Raw genomic sequence first — 21,079 nt, 5'->3', positions numbered from 1 at the left:
AAAAAAAATGTTGCGGCTGATAGGCACATGTAAATGCACTTAGCTGAATTGGACCTATGTAGTTGCAGTGCTCGGTATACTGTAGAGCCTCGAAACTGTCCGAACTGTAAAACTGTGTAACTGTGAATTGTAGAACTTTGTAACTGTGGACTGTAAACTGGAGAACTGTGGACTGTAGAACTGTGTAACTGTAGAACTGTGGACTGTAGAACTGTGGACTGTAGAACTGTGGACTGTAGAACTGTGGACTGTAGAACTGTGGACTGTAGAACTGTGGACTGTAGAACTGTGGACTGTAGAACTGTGGACTGTAAACTGTAGAACTGTGTAACTGTAGAACTGTGGACTGTAGAACTGTGGACTGTAGAACTGTGGACTGTAGAACTGTGGACTGTAGAACTGTGGACTGTAGAACTGTGGACTGTAGAACTGTGGACTGTAGAACTGTGGACTGTAGAACTGTGGACTGTAGAACTGTGGACTGTAAACTGTAGAACTGTGTAACTGTAGAACTGTAAACTGTATTATTGCTCAACTGTAGAGCCTCGGTACCGTTTGCAGATAAATTCTTTTTTTTCTCCAAACACCGGATAAGGTTTCACTGTAGAGTTTCGCTAGATACTTGCGTGATAAGTTTGGAGTTATAGCTCACTGGTCTATTTTAGATATGTAGATCGTGAAACCTATACAATGGATAAAAGCATTCTAATTAGTGGAATATTACTACACAAAGTAAAAAGCATAAAATGTATAAAGCATTATGTAGAAACATAACATGCAGGAAAACTGACAAATAATACAGAATAGCAAGAAAAATGACATATTATCTATAACATCTATTTCACTGACCTTGTGCCTCCGTAATCACATTACTAGCATACTAGCGTCACATTCTTTAGTCTATTCGCTATTTGTGAAAAACAGCTGTAAATATGTCAGGTAAGTCTTATCTGCTTAGACTCTGAAACTAAACTAAAAACAAGACAAAGAAAAAGAGCGGCAACAAACAAAATTTGGTGACCCAAAAGCAGCGCTATCATTGGTCATCATCATTAGACCACCCAAGGCAACCGGTGCAGAGGACAGGCTGGCTGTCCATGAATCACCACTGAGGGTGACCAGAGTGCGCAAAAACTAATGACCAAAGCAGTTATAGGAATGTGACGCAATGCTTACTAGGCTCTTCACATACATTATAGAATAGCGTTATGTAAAAAGCTTTTTTCTTATAATATTTTCCCTTTACTATTGTTAATTATGCTTGTCTCATGGTATAACTTGTTTTGAACGACCTTGACCTCTGATAATAATGTTTGTATCTATCTTTAAAATGAAAATATTTAGCTGTTGGAAGATGATTGAACAGTTCCACCATGAGAAAACGCGTCTGTTAGGCTTCTAAAGGATACCGGAATGCCACTGTTTAAGCATTGTCAATCTATAAATGGAAGCTAATGGTGAGAGGCCAATAGCAACTACAAAACACTCCATCGATATGGAGAGTTTTCACACTATGTTGTTTTCTCTGATAAATTTGTCAATTGGAGGAAATTTTACAAGTCAACAAACAAGAAATGACGATTGCTCATGTTATTTGCCTTGATATCCGTTTAGTCTTGATATCAGTGCGTGCCTCACGCGTGACTAGGTAGTGCTTATCCAGTTACAACATCAGATAATGACTGGCAACAGTTGACAGCACAAGTGATTCGCTGATAACGATGGCACTATCTAACAAACAACGTGATTCCGAGACAAAAAATGGCAACATTTTAGATACTATGGTTTTGTTTCAATGTAGGATAAGGAAATGCTTCTCAAAACATTAGACAAACAGAAAATGGGACAACATATTATTTTTAGTTTAGAGAGGAAATGTTACGTAATCTTACCCACTGCCGTAGTAAATCCTATATGATCCCATGCTTACAGATGGTGGCGAGTTACAAGTGATTACTAAAACAAATATGGTCGAGAATCTCTTAGCAAACATGCAGAGGCCGATAGAGAAGCTAGTATACATGTCACATCTGAAAGGTCATGTGTTACAAATCAGCAAACAATTTACAATAATCCTTGACACAATGCTGCTGCCACAATGCATGCTGCCATGGTATTAAACAAAGCTAGTTGCTAGAGATAAATAAATTATGATACTCAGTGGATTGAGATTCATAATAACTTTGGTTGTTGTCCTGAAACAAATCGGACTGGCAAAAATGTGAAGATGTAAACAAAGACAATAGCAAAAGAGCTGATGAAATTGTTGTGATAAGAATTTTAAAGTTCGGTCCTGCTTGAAAAATATTGCCTATGCAAACAAATCGATGGCTAGTGATCACTACGAAGTAGTCACAGAGATTTAGCAATAAAAACAGCAGACGAACTACAGTCCAATTCGAAGCAGCGAAATGCTTCCATTAATAGTGAAACTACATATAATATATGAGCAGAATTAAACATGCAATTCTTGCTATAGACCTTGACATAGTTCTAGATACGATGTTACTGTTTATACTTTGGCGTTCATCAACGGATAGAACAGGAAGTCATATAACTGATTACAAAGGTGAAGTTTGTGAAGCTCTGTTGACAGAATGCTAAATTTTTAGCAAGGTTAAAGTTTCAAATGTAGGTCTATTTTTTATAGAAGAACAGTCCAAAAGGTGCGTTTACACTAGGGCGATGTCTTGGAGTTGTTTCCACAATGTCTGTTGGACAAAATGTCTGTTGATATAGTCTGTCGGAGTAAAACGCAAATGGTTGTAAAAATTACTTTGTGCCAGTCGCCAACACAAGGTTGGTGAAATGCTGAATACTGCTGGTTTGATTTTAAAAGCCATTATTAACCGAGCACAACATGGAATTGACGAATCATACTCGTAATGTTAATAGCGCCAAAAATACAAGCAAATGGGATGGATATCGATGCTGTATTTCATTGGCTAAGTAAGGTGATCTATTTTTTATAGTTGGAGTCTGAGATTATTTGGTCAAAAATCTTTGCAAAAATATATTTCAAATCATAAAAAGACTAGAAAACATTTTGACTGCAACTTTCTCAACGGGAACACAACTCCGACAAACTATTGTGGTGTAAACACATCTTTTAAATAAAATGTTCAGTTTGCAAGAGGATGTTTTTATGGATTTTACAGTCTTCACTGCCTTTTGCTATTTATCTGGCCATCTAATCAGATGTACAGACCAAGGAGACATTGTCTAACACGCATATAGGCTTCCCTTTAAGCTGCAGCTGTTTAAATCATTTTCCTTTGGTCAGCAAAAATACTGCGTTAGATCCTGTGCTAGCCACAACTACATGTAACTGGACCTACAGCAAAAAATTGAAGAGTGTATGTTGGTTAGTAGAGGCTATAAGATTGGTATCTCCTGGTGCAACTTATTGACTTTCCTAATGGCCTGTTCTTGAAAGTTGAGAAATATAATAATAATGATGATAGCAAAAGTGATAATAGCAAAGAACACTAACAAAGAACAGCAGCAAAAGAGAGAACAGCAATGAAATTAAGAATGAGAGCGAGAAATATTGGTCAAAAAAGGCTCTGCATGGACAATACCCGAAGCTGATAAGAAATTACAGAAGAGAGAATGGTTACAAGTGGATAAAGAACTGATTTATGAAATAAAAAACTGAGGGACTGATAACTGCAGCACAAGATCAAGCAATACCTACGAGATGGCAAAAATTCAATATAGAAAACCAAAAGAAACACCGAAATACAGGAGTATAACGAGAGAGATGAACCTATATTTCCCATACTGAGTGAGTGTGGAAAACTTGCTCAGGGTGCATATAAGAGGCATGATAAGGTTGCATAGCTTGTAAATTGGAACTTATGTGGGAAGTATGAACTACCACATACGAAAAACTGATACGACCATGTAGCAGAAAAAGTTGCAAAGAACAAAAAGGCAAAAGTAGTGTGGGATTTCACCATACAAACAGACCATATAATAAAGACAGGGAGACTAGACATATTAGTACTAGATAAAGAGGTAAATCATGTGTGGTTGGTAGATATTGCTATGGCTGGTGATGAGAGAGTGGAAGGGGAAGAAAGAGAAAAGAAAGATAAGTCCCAGGAACTGGCTAGAGAAATAGGGAACTGTGGAAGACCCCGGTAGGGATACCTGTTGTGATTAGGAGCTCTGGGAGCTGGGGCAAATCTAAGAGAGGAATCAGGGAAGTCGGACATGGGAAAGAAGGAGATAGACAAAGAACAGCTTTCTGCCCTGTTGGGATCTGTAAGAATATTATGGAAAGTACTAAATATCTGAGAGAAGGGACTTTACCGGATACCAGTATACTACCAGACAAAGAGCTGAGAACAATCAACTAATAATAATAATGGTATTGAAACCGTTCCAAAGTGAGCAGTTGAACTCTATTTACTGCAGACCGGTGCGTTTATAGTCATATTTATGCATTGTAACCTTAACATAGCGGCGGTGGTCAGTGATCTGAATCAAACAAACGTACAAAGTATATTATTATTTATTTTTATTATTGCGTGTTATTGTGATATTACTTTGCTATTTAGCGCAAATATCGTTAGACAATCAGATATACATTGTTGGCTATACTGATTTTTCCAATCAAAAGTGAAAAATACTTTACCTTGGTGTTAGCAGGCTAAAGTTATTACTAATATTATCAGAAATTTGAATATATTTAACTCAAGACAATGTTTAAGTTTTGTTTAAATAATAGCGTTATTAAATAACCTTGACACAAATCTAAACTCAAACTGGGTAAAAATAGACAAGCCATAAAAATCCAACTACACAACATTTTGTCAATGAGAGACCTGCACAAAGAATTCGTGATATTTACCTGATCGTGCAAAAACCATCAGGTGAAATTTCGCTGTTACTGCTATGAATTTCTTACTATACTCCTAGTAAAGATACCCTTGAAAAAATATTTACGTTAAACAAAATGGCAAAAAAAGCCTGAAAACGAAGAGTATAAAAAACTCTGAGGTCAAGGTCATGCAATTTGAACCCAGTAAATAGGCTGCCTGTCACCAAACAGGATCTGCGCTTCTACCGTTGTGCTTGTAGCCTTGTTCACATTCTAGGTTTGCCCTTCAACCTTGAGATGAATTTCACTGCATTATAATTTTGGTAAGCCTATTACAGGACAATGCTTAATGCTATTAGCCAATAAAAAGCCATGGAAGGTTTTCATATTTTATAAAACAATGTGAAGAAATTGTAGTCATCTCGACAACTTCACTATCCAATATGTCACAAAGCTGAGCTGATGAAAGCCCCATAATTGTATTTAGTGATATGTTGCTAAAAATAGTTCTATAAAAATGTATGTGAGTTATGTTATAAATTGAGGATTAAGGATAAGTTTGAGGATAATTCAAAGTGATTCACTCTTTTTTGGAGATTACATCAAGTATTTTGTTTTACTTACAACTAGCGATTTTGAGCTTCTGAATAAAAAAGACAAAAAAAACCCCTTCACAGCATTCATGCACTCACTATTCCGACTCCTCTACAATACTATTTTGATTTATATATATACTGTATATATATAAATATAATATATATAAATATAATATATATATAATTATATAATATACAAAATATATATATTATATAGTTATATATATTATATTTGTTCAACTCGCTTAATAATTCCTGATTTCTGTATTTTCATTTTATTTATTGATTGATTTTCTGTCTTTCGGTATGTAACAAAACCATCATTTGGCTAATGCTTACCAATGTTAATAAAGTATTACCTATCTATATGTACATACATCCACGGAAAACAGTTGATTTTATTTTGAGTTGTGACATTGTGCTATCCATTATATTTATCCTTTCGCTGTAGAAAATCATAACCATTTAATTGTTTTGTTAAATGTAATATGCTTCAACAAATCTTTCCATGTAGGGCTTTATATGTATATAACTACATATACATATAGTATGCATATATGTATATGTAGGGCTTTATATGTATATAACTACATATACATATAGTATGCATATATGTATATGTAGGGCTACAAATAAAACATGTTTTATATTAATATAAAACATATAAATGCAGCCAGAGTATGTGTCATTCCTAGAACAAGCCTACCTATACAAATACAGAGCGGCTGCCACAAACATAAAACAGTCCAATTAATAAACAAATGATAGTTTTTCTATTATCAAATGATTCTCTTTCCTGCCAATGAAGTCACACAGGAAGTATTAGTATGACCTAATTTAACAGCATAGACAACCTCTAAAAGTTCAACCTGACCGCGGCTAATCATGCCATTACAAAGTTTTTTGATGGCACTAGTTATGAAACTCTATGTAAAGAAATATGGCTAACTCCTCCTCCCTTTACGCCCTTTGTCCCCTTTCATTCCTGCAATGTTGCAGGCAATCCTTTTTAAAAATTGAAAACCAATTATTAGAAAAGCCAAATTCATCACCTTCTTTGCCAAACACAAACAGTCACATAATTATGAGATTTTCATGTTATTGCAATGATCGGCCTTTTCATTTCAGGCCGTCACTCAGAATGACAACGACCGGATTGTGAAAAATGATAAACGCCGTCTGCCACATGGTTTGCTCATCAATGAGGGAGTGCCCTGTCTCCAACGCGGTCTGGCGCATGCTGTAAAGCAACAGACAGTTATTGTGGAAAACTGATAAGCTCTGGTTAGCTCTCTGTCATTTTTCAAATCACCTTTTGTCATTTTGGCAGACGTCTTTCCAAAGCTATGAAACTAATGCATCTCTGTCTCATTTGCTCCCCTTAACAAAACCTACTCATTATTATTTTACAATTTAGGAAAAATTAACTAGAAAAAAGATTTCATGAACACGTCAATAGCAAAGTTAAAGATTTTGCCTATAAAAGCTCAAGATTAGTATCAATTGTTAAGTTGTTTAAGGCAATTTTAAAAGGAGAGATACATAAAAGTTTTTACCAAAACCAGACACTGGAAGATAAAGACTTTTCTGTCTGTAAGACTATTTCTGTACAAACAGAATAGTGCAATGCAATCCAAAGATCTCTTCATTGTATTGTATTCAAGTTATTGCCGCAATACAATATAAAGCAATGCACAATGTAACATGGCAGCCAGCTCTTATACTATCAGTAGTTCATGCAAAGACAGACGACAACAATGAAGGTGAAAGGGAAAGTAGCAGCACTACTCAAACCAATTATACAAGACAATGCATCGCAATGCATTACCATGCATTGCAGTGCTATACAATGCATACGATGCACTACGATAGTATACAATGCAATATGATGCAATACGATGTCAGAACATTCACCATGCAATATGATGCATTGCAATGATATACAATGCATTATGATGCATTAAAGTGCAATATGATGCATTAAAGTGCAATATGATGCATTACAATTCTATACAATGCAATAAAATATGATGCATTACTATGCAAGCACATACCAGAACAATAAAGTTCAGCCCCACTGGATTCCCAAGTTCCATCTCTGCATGTTCTATGAATGCTTCCGGTGGCCTCATACCCAGCGATGCAGGAGTATGTCGCGAGAGCACCGTCGGCCAAACCCGATCGGTTGTAATTAGCATGGGATACTATAGGAGGTTCAAGGCAAGCTACAAGAGGTGAGCGACAGAAGTAGAGGGTGTGTGAGCATTTCAACTAGTAAGCCCTTTTATTTTGCAATATTGGAGGCAGCTTTCTCACCACAGCAGATTTGGTGAACATACTGTTGTTCACATGTTCACTGTTGCACACATTGTTAATTCACCGATGGCCTGTTGAACTGGTGTCTACATGCGTTGCTCTGCTAAGAATCCTTTTTGTATAATAATTATTTAGTTATGAAATTCTGTTACCTTATTGGACACTAACTGCTCTATGACTATATTAGATACCAACTAAACTCTATGACTTTATTGGATACCAACTAAACCTTATGACTTTATTGGATACTGACTGAAATCTGACTTTATTGGATAGGGCCTACCAACTAAACTCTATAACCTTACTGGATACCAACTAAACTCTGACTTTATTGGATACCTACTAAACTCTACAACCTTATTGGATGCCAACTAAACTCTATGACTTTATTTGACACCTACTAAACTCTATGACTTTATTGGATACCTACTAAACTCTATAACCTTAATGGATACCAACTAAACTCTACCTTAGGACACTTATGTATTCGCGTCATCTAACTTTCACATATTCGCGGAGTCATCCTCTCGCGGACATTTCATGAGCGAAACTAAACTATCGTATCGAACGAGCGCAAATGCAAAATTAAATAGCTTTGTTCATTGATATCCACAATAAAATCGTCATATTAGAAATGCAGGTAATTTTCGTGTGTGGTTGGGCTCATTGGGAAATTTCTGGTAAACTCGTTATAGCTAATACACCGAATGAGCAGCATGGCAACGCACATTAAGATAACAAGTTTTTTTTGGAAAAGCCAAGACAAATGAAGAAGATGATGATATCAGTTTAGTCACCAAATTTGTAACTGATGAGAATGAAAGTCTGGTAGGGAAAGTCATGAAATTGAATAATAATTATTGTAGTGATGAATTTTATTACCAGCCGAAAACAATAACAACCCTCACCAGGTCCAACCATGTTATACAGTTCTAGTTGTGAAGTTGGTTGTTATCTATTTTCTTCTTCTTGGGACTCGAGTGTGAAAGACCTAGACGTCATTGATAGTCCAAGAAACAAATGGCAGCAAGCGATCAAATTGAATTATCGATCTCACCCACACATTTTTACCTGCGGTTTACAAATGCAAACTAGTCCCAAATTTAAAATTTTTTCTTACTAGCGAACTGGACCTGAGGAAGCTAATCTTTTTGTTCCACAACATTTATTCTCACATCACTATATTTTCGCACTCATCAGAACCGTGAAATTAAGTTGCAGTGAAATTTAACTCTGTGTGCTACTCACGAAACTAAATACTAGCGAAATGAAAGTGTCCTAGGGTATAACCTTATTAGATACCAACTGAACTCTATGATTTTATTGGATACCAACTAAACTCTATGACCTTATTGGATACCAACTAAGCTCTATGACCTTATTGGACACTAAAGAAACTCATATTACTAAACACTATATCATTTCATTCTCTAGAGATGTTAACCAGCTGCAGTGGCACTGCAAATGTTCACCAATCATGGCATAGCCAATTCTTTCTTGGCATGACATCAAAACTTGAAAAGTGACACTACCGTGGACCTCTGTTCTCACAGCTATGCTTATCAGCTTTATCAATATTTAGCATAATACGGATGATTGAGCGATGTCTCGTTCAGATTTGTAACTGCATATAGATTTTATGAAGAGGAAATATGTCATTAATATTTTTTGTAGAGAAGAATTGAATAGATTACGAGTGACAGTCAAGCTTTGTAGAGTTATAGGAGTAAAAAAAAACTGTAAACAATTGCAAAGTGATAAAATGGGAGAATTGCTACGAATAAAGTAATAATTTTCTGGTTAATCAGCAATATTAGTCATAGGATGATGGGTCTTTACTGCAAAAATACTTTAGCATGGGAACCAATTGACTTCACACCCAAAAATACACCCAGACATACTTCATACCTTGTCAATATCTGTTTATAGCTAAACCTGTGAATATCTGTATATAGCTACATGTACATCTGTGGAATTCCGTATATAGCTACATGTACATCTGTGTATATCTGTATATAGCTAAATGTACATCTGTGGAAATCCGTATATAGCTACATGTACATCTGTGAATATATATTTATAGCTAAATCTGTGAATGTCTGTTTATAGCTAAATCTGCCAATGCCTGTTTATAGCTAAATCTGCCAATGTCTGTTTATAGCTAAATCTGCCAATGCCTGTTTATAGCTAAATCTGCCAATGTCTGTTTATAGCTAAATCTGTGAGTATATGAGTTTGAGGTTACATAAGAGAAGATATCGCCAGGGTAAAATCTACAAAACATCTGAAAATGATTAAGGAATAGAAAACTTTGTTTTAACCGAAAATAGTTTTTTGCAGAATACTTTATAATCAATTGAAATTTGGTCTATAATTAAATATAGTCAAAGGTTAATACTCAAGGTAATGCGTTATTACAGTATTACTATTCTTTTGTTATTCTTTTGTTTGAAGCCTTTGTTTTAAGATAACCACCTTAAAACTAAGGCTCACTTTTGGCTGTAAACAATCTTTTACATTAATTGAGCACCATAAAACAATACTTGAACATAAAACCACACCACAGAACTGTCTACAGACATACTGATTTTATGAGTGAAATGTTTTGAGAAACTTTGGACAATGCATGCTGACAATTACTCCATATGTAAAGAACACAGTTTGCACTATATTTACGTCATGTTATGAAATTTTGAGGTGATCTTAAGTCGAGGCTTGACTGTAACACAACAGCGGCAGTGACGATACATAGTCAGCTGGATTTGAATGCACCATTGTATAAACGGCATGCCAAAAGAAACAAATTTTAGAATGGTTTCTACATAAATGAACAGATATTACACCATTCTCTAACACTATGAATACTCCTGCTGCTTGATGAAGTGGATGCTGAGCAAAGGGCATACAAGGTGCCAAGACTTTAATAGCTGCATAGATTGATCAGGCATGTCTATGCCCTCTTATCGATGTTTATATATGCTTGCTTTTTATTAATAATACGCAAGCGATATTTTATTCAATAGGGTTTCATAAATGTCATTTTTAATGATTTTTAGTGGCCCTTCTAATTGCAGGCTACTAATTTAAAAGAAACCAAAAATAGTACTAGGTTACAATAGGGGTAGCCAATGAACTGTGAGCAACATGAAAGCATTATGAACCAACACCAGTCAGCTAGATATAATACCGCTGTCATTAAAAGAAAGTGCTGAACACATTCATAAGGCAAATAGTAGTCAGTCTAATCATGACTTGAGGCAAAAGCATACAGTTTCAACAAGCCATCATTTTGACAGACTAAACACTTCCAAAATTGACAAAAAACTACTTTTTCTTTTACAGCCAGGACCAAATTATAATCCTTTTAGAGCAGTAATGGTACATAGTACAGTAATAGAGCAGTAATAGTACATGCCTCTGTGTCTAATTCATACAGTAGTTCCTCGCTACTTCACGTCTCAACTACGGCTTCAGTATTTCACGAGGTAAAAATACTCATTAAAAAATTAAAAAACCAAAAATATATAAAAACAAACATAAAAAACTAAAAAACAATATCTCTCATATTTTGGCCTTGTGAAATGCCTCAACAACCATAATAGTGATAGCGATCGCTCGCTTTTTTTTCTATTGTTTTGTGAAGTTTAAAAGTACAAAGCGCTTGTAACATTCTTCATCATGCTTCTTAAACGTCCTTGACTCTCAAAATTGTCTAATGAATTTAATATAAAAAGGAAAATGCTTATGATTAGTGAAAAGTAATTTAAGTCGATGTGAGTTTATTTGTTTCTATTTCGTGGATTATCATGGGAGTCGCAGTTCACAGGGGTCGCAGTTCACGAGGAGTCGCAGTTCACGATTAACCGTGAAAGGTGAGAGACCAATGTAAACATCCGAAAATAATATGAAGTAGCTAAAAAATTTAAATTGAAAAGCCTGAACTTTCGTTGTTTATCAAAACTTTGGACAAATCATCTCTTTCAACATTGTTTTGTTTAGACATTTCCATATCCAGTGAGTCAGTTATCTAATGTTATTGTTTAATATAGTTACACCTCTACATTTAAATGTGATTTCTTTCAGATGATTGTTCATATGGTACAACCATAGATATAATAAACCCTTACTATATCTATGAAAATTCACTATATCTATGGGTACAACTTTCATCTTATGTTCTCATAAGATAAAAGTTGTACTATATCTATGGGTATTACATCTATGGGTACTATATCTATGAAAGTTTACAATATGATATCTATGAAAGTTTACTATATCTATGGGTACTATATCTATGGTTACCATATCTATGGAAGTTTACTATATGATATCTATGAAAGTTGTACTATATCTAAGGGTACTATATCTATGGGTACTATATCTAAGGGTACTATATCTATGGGTACTATATCTATGGGTACTATATCTATGGGTACTATATCTATGAAAGTTTACTATATGATATCTGTGAAAGTTTACTATATCTATGGGTACTATATCTATGGGTACCATATCTATGAAAGTTTACTATATGATATCTATGAAAGTTGTACTATATCTATGGTTACTATATCTATGAAAGTTTACTATATGATATCTATGAAAGTTTACTATATCTATGGGTACTATATCTATGGTTACTATATCTATGAAAGTTTACTATATGATATCTATGAAAGTTTACTATATCTATGGGTACAACTTTCATCTTATGCTCTCATAAGAATACTTCCGCAAAGAGTTCGGCTGTTCTTATTTTTGGATACAACATGCATTGATTTCTGTAGTAAGAAGAAAAATTTCTATTAGACACCAGTGACAGTTGTTTGAGAGCTCGATTTGCCTGATATAAGTTGACAAGCTGTGATGTTAATAGCAGTTAAAGCGGACGCGGACAAAATGTCATAACAACAACTGGGGGCAGTTTCAGCAGCATTAACCACATAAAAAGCTACACCAATAATCTCTGACGGATAGCGGGGATATGCACTTAGCCTGAAATCTGCTGACTATCATTTAGATCAAAGCGTATGATAACAAATTAAACAGGGAGCGCAGCAACCGCTGACAGAGTTGAAATAATTTCAGGAGAATGAGAAGCATGTTTGTAGATTGACTAGATTGTCTGTCTTGGCTGACAGCTTGGCAGGTTTTGTATCATTGGTTTTGTGCCAAAAAGACATTTTTTGAATAGTGTATTACTTGGTTCAAGTTTCTAAATGTGTAGCGTTCTGGTGTCGCCTTCTCTTTGTCAACAAACATACTAAATTTTATGATGAATTATCACCTTCATCTTTCATACCAATAACTCAGAAAAAGCTCGCAAATAGTTACATAAGCGTAGAAAGACAATAATAGAATATAATTGACGCAATACACATGCATAGTATTGGAGGTGAGCCCATGATACACCCAAATATAGAATAAAAGCATGCGCATTGATTTCTGCAAGCGATTAGACAACTTAGACTGTGTACCAATATTGCCATACCTGATGGAGGTGATGATGAAGTTTGGCTCTCTGTTAGGAACACACAGAGAGCTAGAGTAGCGATGATCCTGAGAATGCTTACAGTCATGATGTGAAATCTTAGAAATCTACAACAATAATCGTAGTAATAATAATTTGGCTATTTTATGTTAAGGAAGAGAGATAAGGCGAGTGTCAAAGAGAACACGATTACCGCTAGCATTATGAATCAACAAACAAGACATCACTTGAATAAAAGTTTTCTGACAGCTTTTGATTAACATTTTAACCAGCAGCATGCATTATTACTATCAGAATCATTATTATTATTGCTAGGACTCTTCAGCTTAGCACTATTGTTCTTCATTGCTAAACATGTCAGTAGGTTTAACAAATGTAGCAAGTAAATACAGGCAAAGGGCAACCTATGGAAGACATGCGGAAAAGAAATCTACAGAATAAACGCAGATGACATAAACTTTAAACAATGCAGACTTTATTTCAGTAAAATAAGAACACTTACTCCAAAAAGCAAACTATCACTTGCAAATTATTTTTTATTTAAACACATTTACAGCTGTTTTATTTTTTCCCCAATTTATTTGAACTGCACAAAACACTTTTCTCATGATATAAAGTTTGAAAGTTAAAATGGTAACTGTTGTATATGTTAAATAAAAATAAATTTTCTGTACAAAAACTTTTTTATTACCTCTTGTTCACCTCCGTATCTTCCTTACCTCTTTTATTCACCCAGGCAACACCTTACATTCATCTAGTCCTATATATAAATACTTTTAATATCCTAAATAGATAGCAGCATTGTTTTATTAACGACAAATATATATTCACAATGGCTATCTGCACTGCATTATTATGTAAAAAGTTGTTTGAATGTCATCCATCATTCATACGGCCACTTTCAATCACTCAATCAACAAGCATCCATCAAACTCATGTCACTTTATTCAATCTATTCCGAGACGGACATGCTGACAGATAAGCTTGTTTACTTACCTCCCCTTGACTGTCCTCACAATGATTTGACACTTTAAACAACTGCAGTGAATTAAATAGTCCCAAAATATAGACTGAGCACTGAAGCGTATCTAAATAATGGAGTTTACATTCACCCTCAAACAATGCTTGGGTCACAGTCAAATAGTATTAATATATACAAAGAGGGTACACATGACTAGCGAATATCATTGGGAAGACTAGAAACAGGATAAAGGGGCACTATGTAAACAAGTAACAATAGGGTTGGTAATCCGCCTACAGAGCTGAGAAGACTGTAGCCTGATGGCAATAGTGACCTTGATACAATCATGAAAGCTAGAGTTATTGTTCAGAGTAGAGTGCAGCCACCGTACCATCAAAAGTACCAACTAAGAATTGATCTAAAATCTAGACTGACATGAATCTGGACAGAGCGCTGCGATGACCCATTGATAAACCTGCAGTAGCTCTTTGGACTATCTCAATCAAGGCATTAAGGTGCATCGATGAACCATGTTTTGACACAATAATTTATTATAATGAATAATATTATACAGGTTAATAATATTATTGTGTTTTGACCAAGTATCTAACACCTTGCCTCTTTTAAACATGTATGTTACTATAGATAGATAGTAATGTACATTTACATAAACCTGGTGACTAAATCTATGAGAGGGAAATAAAAAAAGGCAAGGAAAAATGGAAAGAGTAAAAGAAAAGAGGGAGAGTGAAATGTTGAGATGAAATGATTAAAGGAGGAGCTAATGGAAGGCGGAGAATTGCGCTTGTTTATTGAGATTGTGGCAACGTTGGCAGATTACTGAGATGCTCTTGAATGGTTGTTGCGGTCGGCATTAACATGTCTGGTGTAGCAATTACTGCTGTTTTATTGTTAATGTTAACTGATCTATTTATAAATGTAGAGTAAACTAAGAAACCACTCACAGATTACAGCTTAAATATCAGTATCCTAAGATTCTCCGAGTTTGTACCAACGTGCAGTGTAGGTCGGCATTTGAATTGCATTTGCGCAAGAGTGTCATCATGATATTTGGACACTGATTGACCTACTAGAGATTCCGGGATAGATATTGCGGTGATAAATGTGGTGTGCCAGCTTGTGGGAGGGGCAGCTGATGGAAGAGTCATCAACTAATGTTTACATCTATATTTGTTTAAAGGGATACATTTTTTATTAAGTAGTAATTTCATGTTTTGAAGCATCAGTCCATCGAGCCGCTCAAAGCCCATCAGCGTAAACAAGTGTAAATTACATTGAGCAATTATAACTCTGCCTTATTCAAGTTTTTTAAATTTATTCTGATATAAGAGTTGTCTACACATGCACACTAAACATTTATACTAACATGACAACAGTAGGTGAGTTCTAACAAGGTAAACTGTTTACCCATTAGCCGGGTAAAACAGTTGATTTGAACTAACACACATGTACAAGGTTGTAGATTCGTACTAGCATGCGGCCTACAGAATTATAGTAGCGGGGACAACTCCAGATTTATCCTGAGACAAAGACCAAAAATTTGTCTCCACATGTAGAATTAAAAATTTATGATACCATCTAGATTATGGACTAAAGATTTGCCCTAACCTTCTTATAAGAAACTCTGAGGCCAGGATCATGCTCCTGTCGAGAAATATTAAATTTAAAGAAAGCCATTTGAAAGAGGTCGATAATCTTGCCATGAATTGCATGATGCACTTAGTTTGCATCTATCGCAATCCTTTTGCCATTTTTTTCAGCAACCAAAAGTCAAGTCTTTCTCTTGTGATTACAAACAAATAAGGCATGAAATCAGTGAGACAAGCACTTTATAACCTATAGAATAATGATGCATATCATTTCTGCTGACTCATAGATAGAGTAAGTCAAAAACTTTCCGTATTGCCCACTCAGTGGCACACATTTCGAGCGTTCAGTGTAAAATGGTACTGATGATAATTTCTACTAAATTTTCTGACACAAAACTTGATCAAAAATTTTAGTGTGATGGCCTGTTAAACATATTCAATCAAATAAAACTAACTTCATAGCAAAAACAGTCCCGACTACGACCTCAATGCCGATATATGAGGCTATAAAACGAATGCGACTACAAGTATCATCAAATGAACATTACGTTTCTTTATAACGAAAGAGGAGCGATACTCAAGCTCTGTGATTTTTTCCTGTTTTAGGAAAAGCTTTTCTATTCTAAGTCATCAAGCGCAAGCGAAGGTTAACCAAATTATTTCTAGTCTACGCACGACACGCACGCGCTGTGATTGGCAGGAACTGGTACGTAATATTACCAAGATGATGACCCTTGTGGTACAGCCAGTTACTGACAACTTATTCTGGCGTAACAACAATCTCTGGCATTGAATCATCTGCTTGTAACGACAGCACCAAATGCAGTGAAAGGCAGCCTAAAAGAAAGAAAGCCTGCTTCAATAATAACATTTAGTAACTTTATCTGAAAGTACTACGAGGGATGACAAATTGTTTCCTTATGATTAAAACATACACAGCAAATTAAAACCGGCTGCTGTTAGAGCTGATTACAATCACGTCTGCACTTGTTGTTAAAACGATGTACATGGATGTATTACTCAATATCAACAGCTCTAGTAGTTGTTCCATGAAGAGGCAACTACATGTCCAAGCACACACCTATCTATCTGCTAACTGCAGATGAGGTTAGTTGACTAAGGAATTCTCTAGTTAACTAACATAGGTTTGAAGGGCTCAAGACAAGCTATTGGCCACAGCAAACAATTTACTAGCATCATTGAAAATACACCATTGTTGAGCATGAATGCTTCCAGTTGGCTATTGTGATCATTTGATTTACATTCAAAATTTACATTACAAATGAAATCCAAATCAAAACTTGTTAAATTCTGGAAAAACCAGCTTAAAATGTAGTATGTTATCTATGAATAAAAGCAATATGTACTACATTACTTCACTAAAAATAACATGGGGTATATTATGTTTAAACAAAAATTTTATTTCAGGGTTTCATTGTTAAATCTAGCACACCTTTACTTGCAGTGATAAATACAAACTACTGTTAGCGTATGATATGAGAAGATCACATTGCAAGCATGATTAATCAATATTCTTTTCGCTTTATTGAAAGCTCTTGCTGAGACATAAACCTGCCAAAAAGATAGGCCTAATAACTTTTTTTTCACATCCTAGTTTTGAACAAAGACATAAAATGATTGAGGAAATGATAAATTCTAGTAGATGTAATTTTAAAGGGTGAGAAGCAGCTCATAAAATGCAACTTACTAGCGATGGGCAAATATGTGGATGGGTTATTTTGACAGTAAGCCTAAAGGCTGCTTCACATTATAGCGCAGTATGTCGGCGCTCCAATCGACATATGTCGGTGTTCGAATCTTCGGTGCCATAAATCGAAGGCATTGTCAAGGTAACGCGGATACTAGCGCGGAACTCTCAAACTTTCCTGATGAGCGTCCGGGACAGACTGTGCGATGTACACCCTTCGGTGATGGTGATTGATTGTCACTATCGATCTATATTTTCTTTCATGAGAGTTGCTGTAGGACCAGTATTTCAGTTCCACGACTGCATTTTATATATGAGAACACAATGATGATGATGAACTCTTTATTAACAAAATAAAATATGATATACAACAATGAAACAAAAGCCTCTTTTTGCAGGCTAAGATGAAATGAAATTGTATGGTCCGAATATAGTACACATTGACCTGAATAGATTGTAATATATTATATAACAAAAATGTATAATATTATTTACAATTAAAATGGGCGTGTTTATTTTGATTGTTCATGTTTGGCAATGTTGACTGGCAAAATTTTTTATAATCAAGATTGTATTAAGTGTTTGGCATGATTGTCTTAAGCGTTTGGCAAAAACTGTCTTGAGCGCTTGGGTCGACAGTATCTGTAAACATCTGCAGCACTGGCCTCCTCCTGACGTCAGACGGCCCTAGAGGCCGTAAAGTGTTAGCCGAGTTAACGCCTGACCTGGGCTATAATAGTCCTGGTCATGCGTTAACAACATCAATGTCCACACTATGCTGGGGACATTGATGTAAGCGCGGATCATTTGTGATAGTGTGAACAGTGAGCACGGACGATCACCAAAGTATTGTGTGATTTACACCGACATATGGCGACATAGCACGAACTAGCCTTAAGTATGGTTTATGACCTTTCGTTTTACCTATACTAGCTGGAAATGGCCATTACATGCATCAACTATAGTAGACGAGCTCTATACAGAGCTAGTTAGACATAGCCAATATGCACTATCTCTAAACAAACAATATGCACTATCAAGAAATGGACAATATGCACTACCTAAAAATAGACAACATGCACTACCTAAAACAGACAAAATGCACTACCTAGAAATAAACAATATGCATTACCTAAAATAGATAATATGCACTACCTACAAGTAGACAAAATTGGAATAATTTTTAGTCTTTATGTAACTTTCAAATGAGCATGCTACAATTACATACAATATCAGCATGCTGCAATTACGTACTATATCAGCATGCTGCAATTACATACTATATCAGCATGCTGCAATTAGATACCATATCAGCATGCTATGATTACATACCATATCATCATGCTGCGATTACATACCATATCAACGTGTTGCAAATGCATTCTGTTCAAGCATATAACTGCATACTATTATTAGCAGTATGTTTTAGATGCGTAAAATATCAATCTACATAGATATATAATATATACGTAGATGCGTTAACATCAATATGTATATAGCACACAACATTTTTATCAATATGAATCCGCTTTCAAGGCCGCTGACATGAAAATAGCAAACTGCCAACAGTGTCCATCATATTTCAAAGCATTCTATGCAAAATAATTCTTTTGAAAACTACCCAATGTCCAATCTTGGTCGCTGAGTATCTTTGTAAAGGAATAAACCAAGTCAGAGTGGGAATCTTATAGACCATCACTCAAACCATATCACAATAAATATGTTCGGTTTGGAACACAGGCTGTTAAGATGTTTAGCAACTCGACTGATCACAAAAAGTTTAATCCCAATTCCTGAAGACAAGCTGAAATGTAAGAATTTAGTAAATATTGAACATGTGTACAGAACAGATTGTAAAAAACACTGAAAATTAGTGTCCTGGTTACTGTCTTCATGAAGCCTGCAGAGGTGAAATAAATTGGCACCAACGTTTGAAATTTCTGCAAAATTGATTTCTGGAACACTTCTGAGGTGAGTCAGCCATCTGGCGCACAGATGAATGCGGCGCAGAATTACTAAAAACTAGAAGAACTAGTAAAACAGTGGTGCTCTTTAAGTTATAAAACAGATTTTCCAGTGACCACTAGCCAGCCAGTGACCATAACCATTTGGATCCATAATTCCGATTAAAAGACAAACTTTCCATCTTTCCGATAGTCATAAAAACAATTAAAACAACAATGCTATATTACTATAATAGACCAGGAGCCAGTGTGTAAGCCCTCAAACCTAACCTTACAATAGGATAGCTCTATGTCATTCATACGACTCATTTAATATTTATCACCTCCAAGGAGCTCCTAGTTGGTGATGTTTAGAATGTAACTTGGAGCAACAGAATGTTACCTAAAAGCGCCAACAATTAGCATGTTATCTATAGTTGTACAGTAAAATCCATGTTTAGTTTTAGGCGTTTTATATATGCGAAATACAAATTTGTTTAATAAGAAACCTTCTTGGCAGGACCAATAAAGCTGTTACGCCTATTTGATTCAACTAAATTTCATCGACAAAATATGTAGTCACATGGTTTAATCACACTTTGATATAATATTGGAGCTTGATTGGAAGAAATAGAAGTACACAGAGAACTTACAGCAATATTTACGCAGTAATTAATTTTTGGACATACCAAAGCTAGAAGCATGCTGAATGTGTCATTTGGAGAAAAATGCTATTTATTTTACAAGCTGGCTGCACATCTGTTGCTTTAAATGTGCAGGATTGAATAAACGCGCACAAAGAAGACATTGACTCAGGTCATTTTCACAAAGCATTCTTCATAAGCTTGTATACAATTTCAACATTACATCACCTTCAAAAGCCTATACTTTCCTGCCGAGTTTCATTGTAAAATCATTAATACAGTATACAGATTAGTTGAACTTAGTAATACAGTAAAATCAAACACATCCTAAAAGCCAGGCCACATTCTTCAATCTTCTATTTTGTAAACTCTTTGTAAAATAGCTCCTTTTAAGTCACATTATTTAAATAATAACTACTAGCCATAACATTCATGCGTGTATCCGTCCTGATATAAATTCGCCATTTAGCGTGACTAGAACGTGACATATATTTTATGCTGAAAGATATAGATTGTAGCAAGGCTTGATAGAGAGTCCGATATACCGGTTAGGAATGTTCCAGGGAACTAATATGTAAGATGACTATTCCTATAAGGTTCATAGTTTATACTTTATAGCTTTATATAAAGTTATCCATTTAACTGTCAAGTATACATGATTATTTTGTGGTTGATTAGGCCACCCATTGCATATGTACATGGACTGCATAGTTACATAAAGACAGAAACACATCACACGCAGCTCATGCTAATTTAAGCTAGGCAAAAGCAGCAATTTTTATTTGATAACTTACAAATAAGAAAGTTACAAATATATGTATATAATATATATATATATATATATATGTATTCCCCTCCAGACTTAACCGGTATCAATTATGTGCACAAACTGCTAGGCATTGAGGTAAGAATATTAGTTATTTTCATATACTTTTTGTGATAATATAAAACAAGATTCATAAAGTAGGCATGCAAATCATTT

At 35.1% G+C, this 21,079-nt stretch overlaps 1 protein-coding gene across 1 annotated transcript in view; it reads right to left on the bottom strand.

The window, feature by feature from the left end:
- LOC137405942 (sushi, von Willebrand factor type A, EGF and pentraxin domain-containing protein 1-like) overlaps positions 1-14,264 on the bottom strand; it is a 31,557-nt gene extending 17,293 nt beyond the window's left edge. Inside the window, exons 1-4 of the mRNA XM_068092418.1 lie at positions 14,228-14,264; positions 13,232-13,338; positions 7,479-7,649; positions 1,893-1,956 (exon numbers count right to left, since the gene is read on the bottom strand). Of these exons, the coding sequence (XP_067948519.1) occupies positions 1,893-1,956; positions 7,479-7,649; positions 13,232-13,319 (323 nt within the window). The 5' untranslated portion in view covers positions 13,320-13,338; positions 14,228-14,264. The remainder of the gene's footprint in view (positions 1-1,892; positions 1,957-7,478; positions 7,650-13,231; positions 13,339-14,227) is intronic.
- Positions 14,265-21,079: the final 6,815 nt, after the last annotated feature.

Source organism: Watersipora subatra, chromosome 10 (assembly GCF_963576615.1).
Source record: "Watersipora subatra chromosome 10, tzWatSuba1.1, whole genome shotgun sequence".
In the NCBI taxonomy this organism is placed as follows: Eukaryota; Metazoa; Bryozoa; class Gymnolaemata; order Cheilostomatida; family Watersiporidae; genus Watersipora; species Watersipora subatra.
The sequence above is the reverse complement of the archived record's forward strand: the minus strand, read 5'-3'. Positions and strand labels throughout refer to the sequence as shown.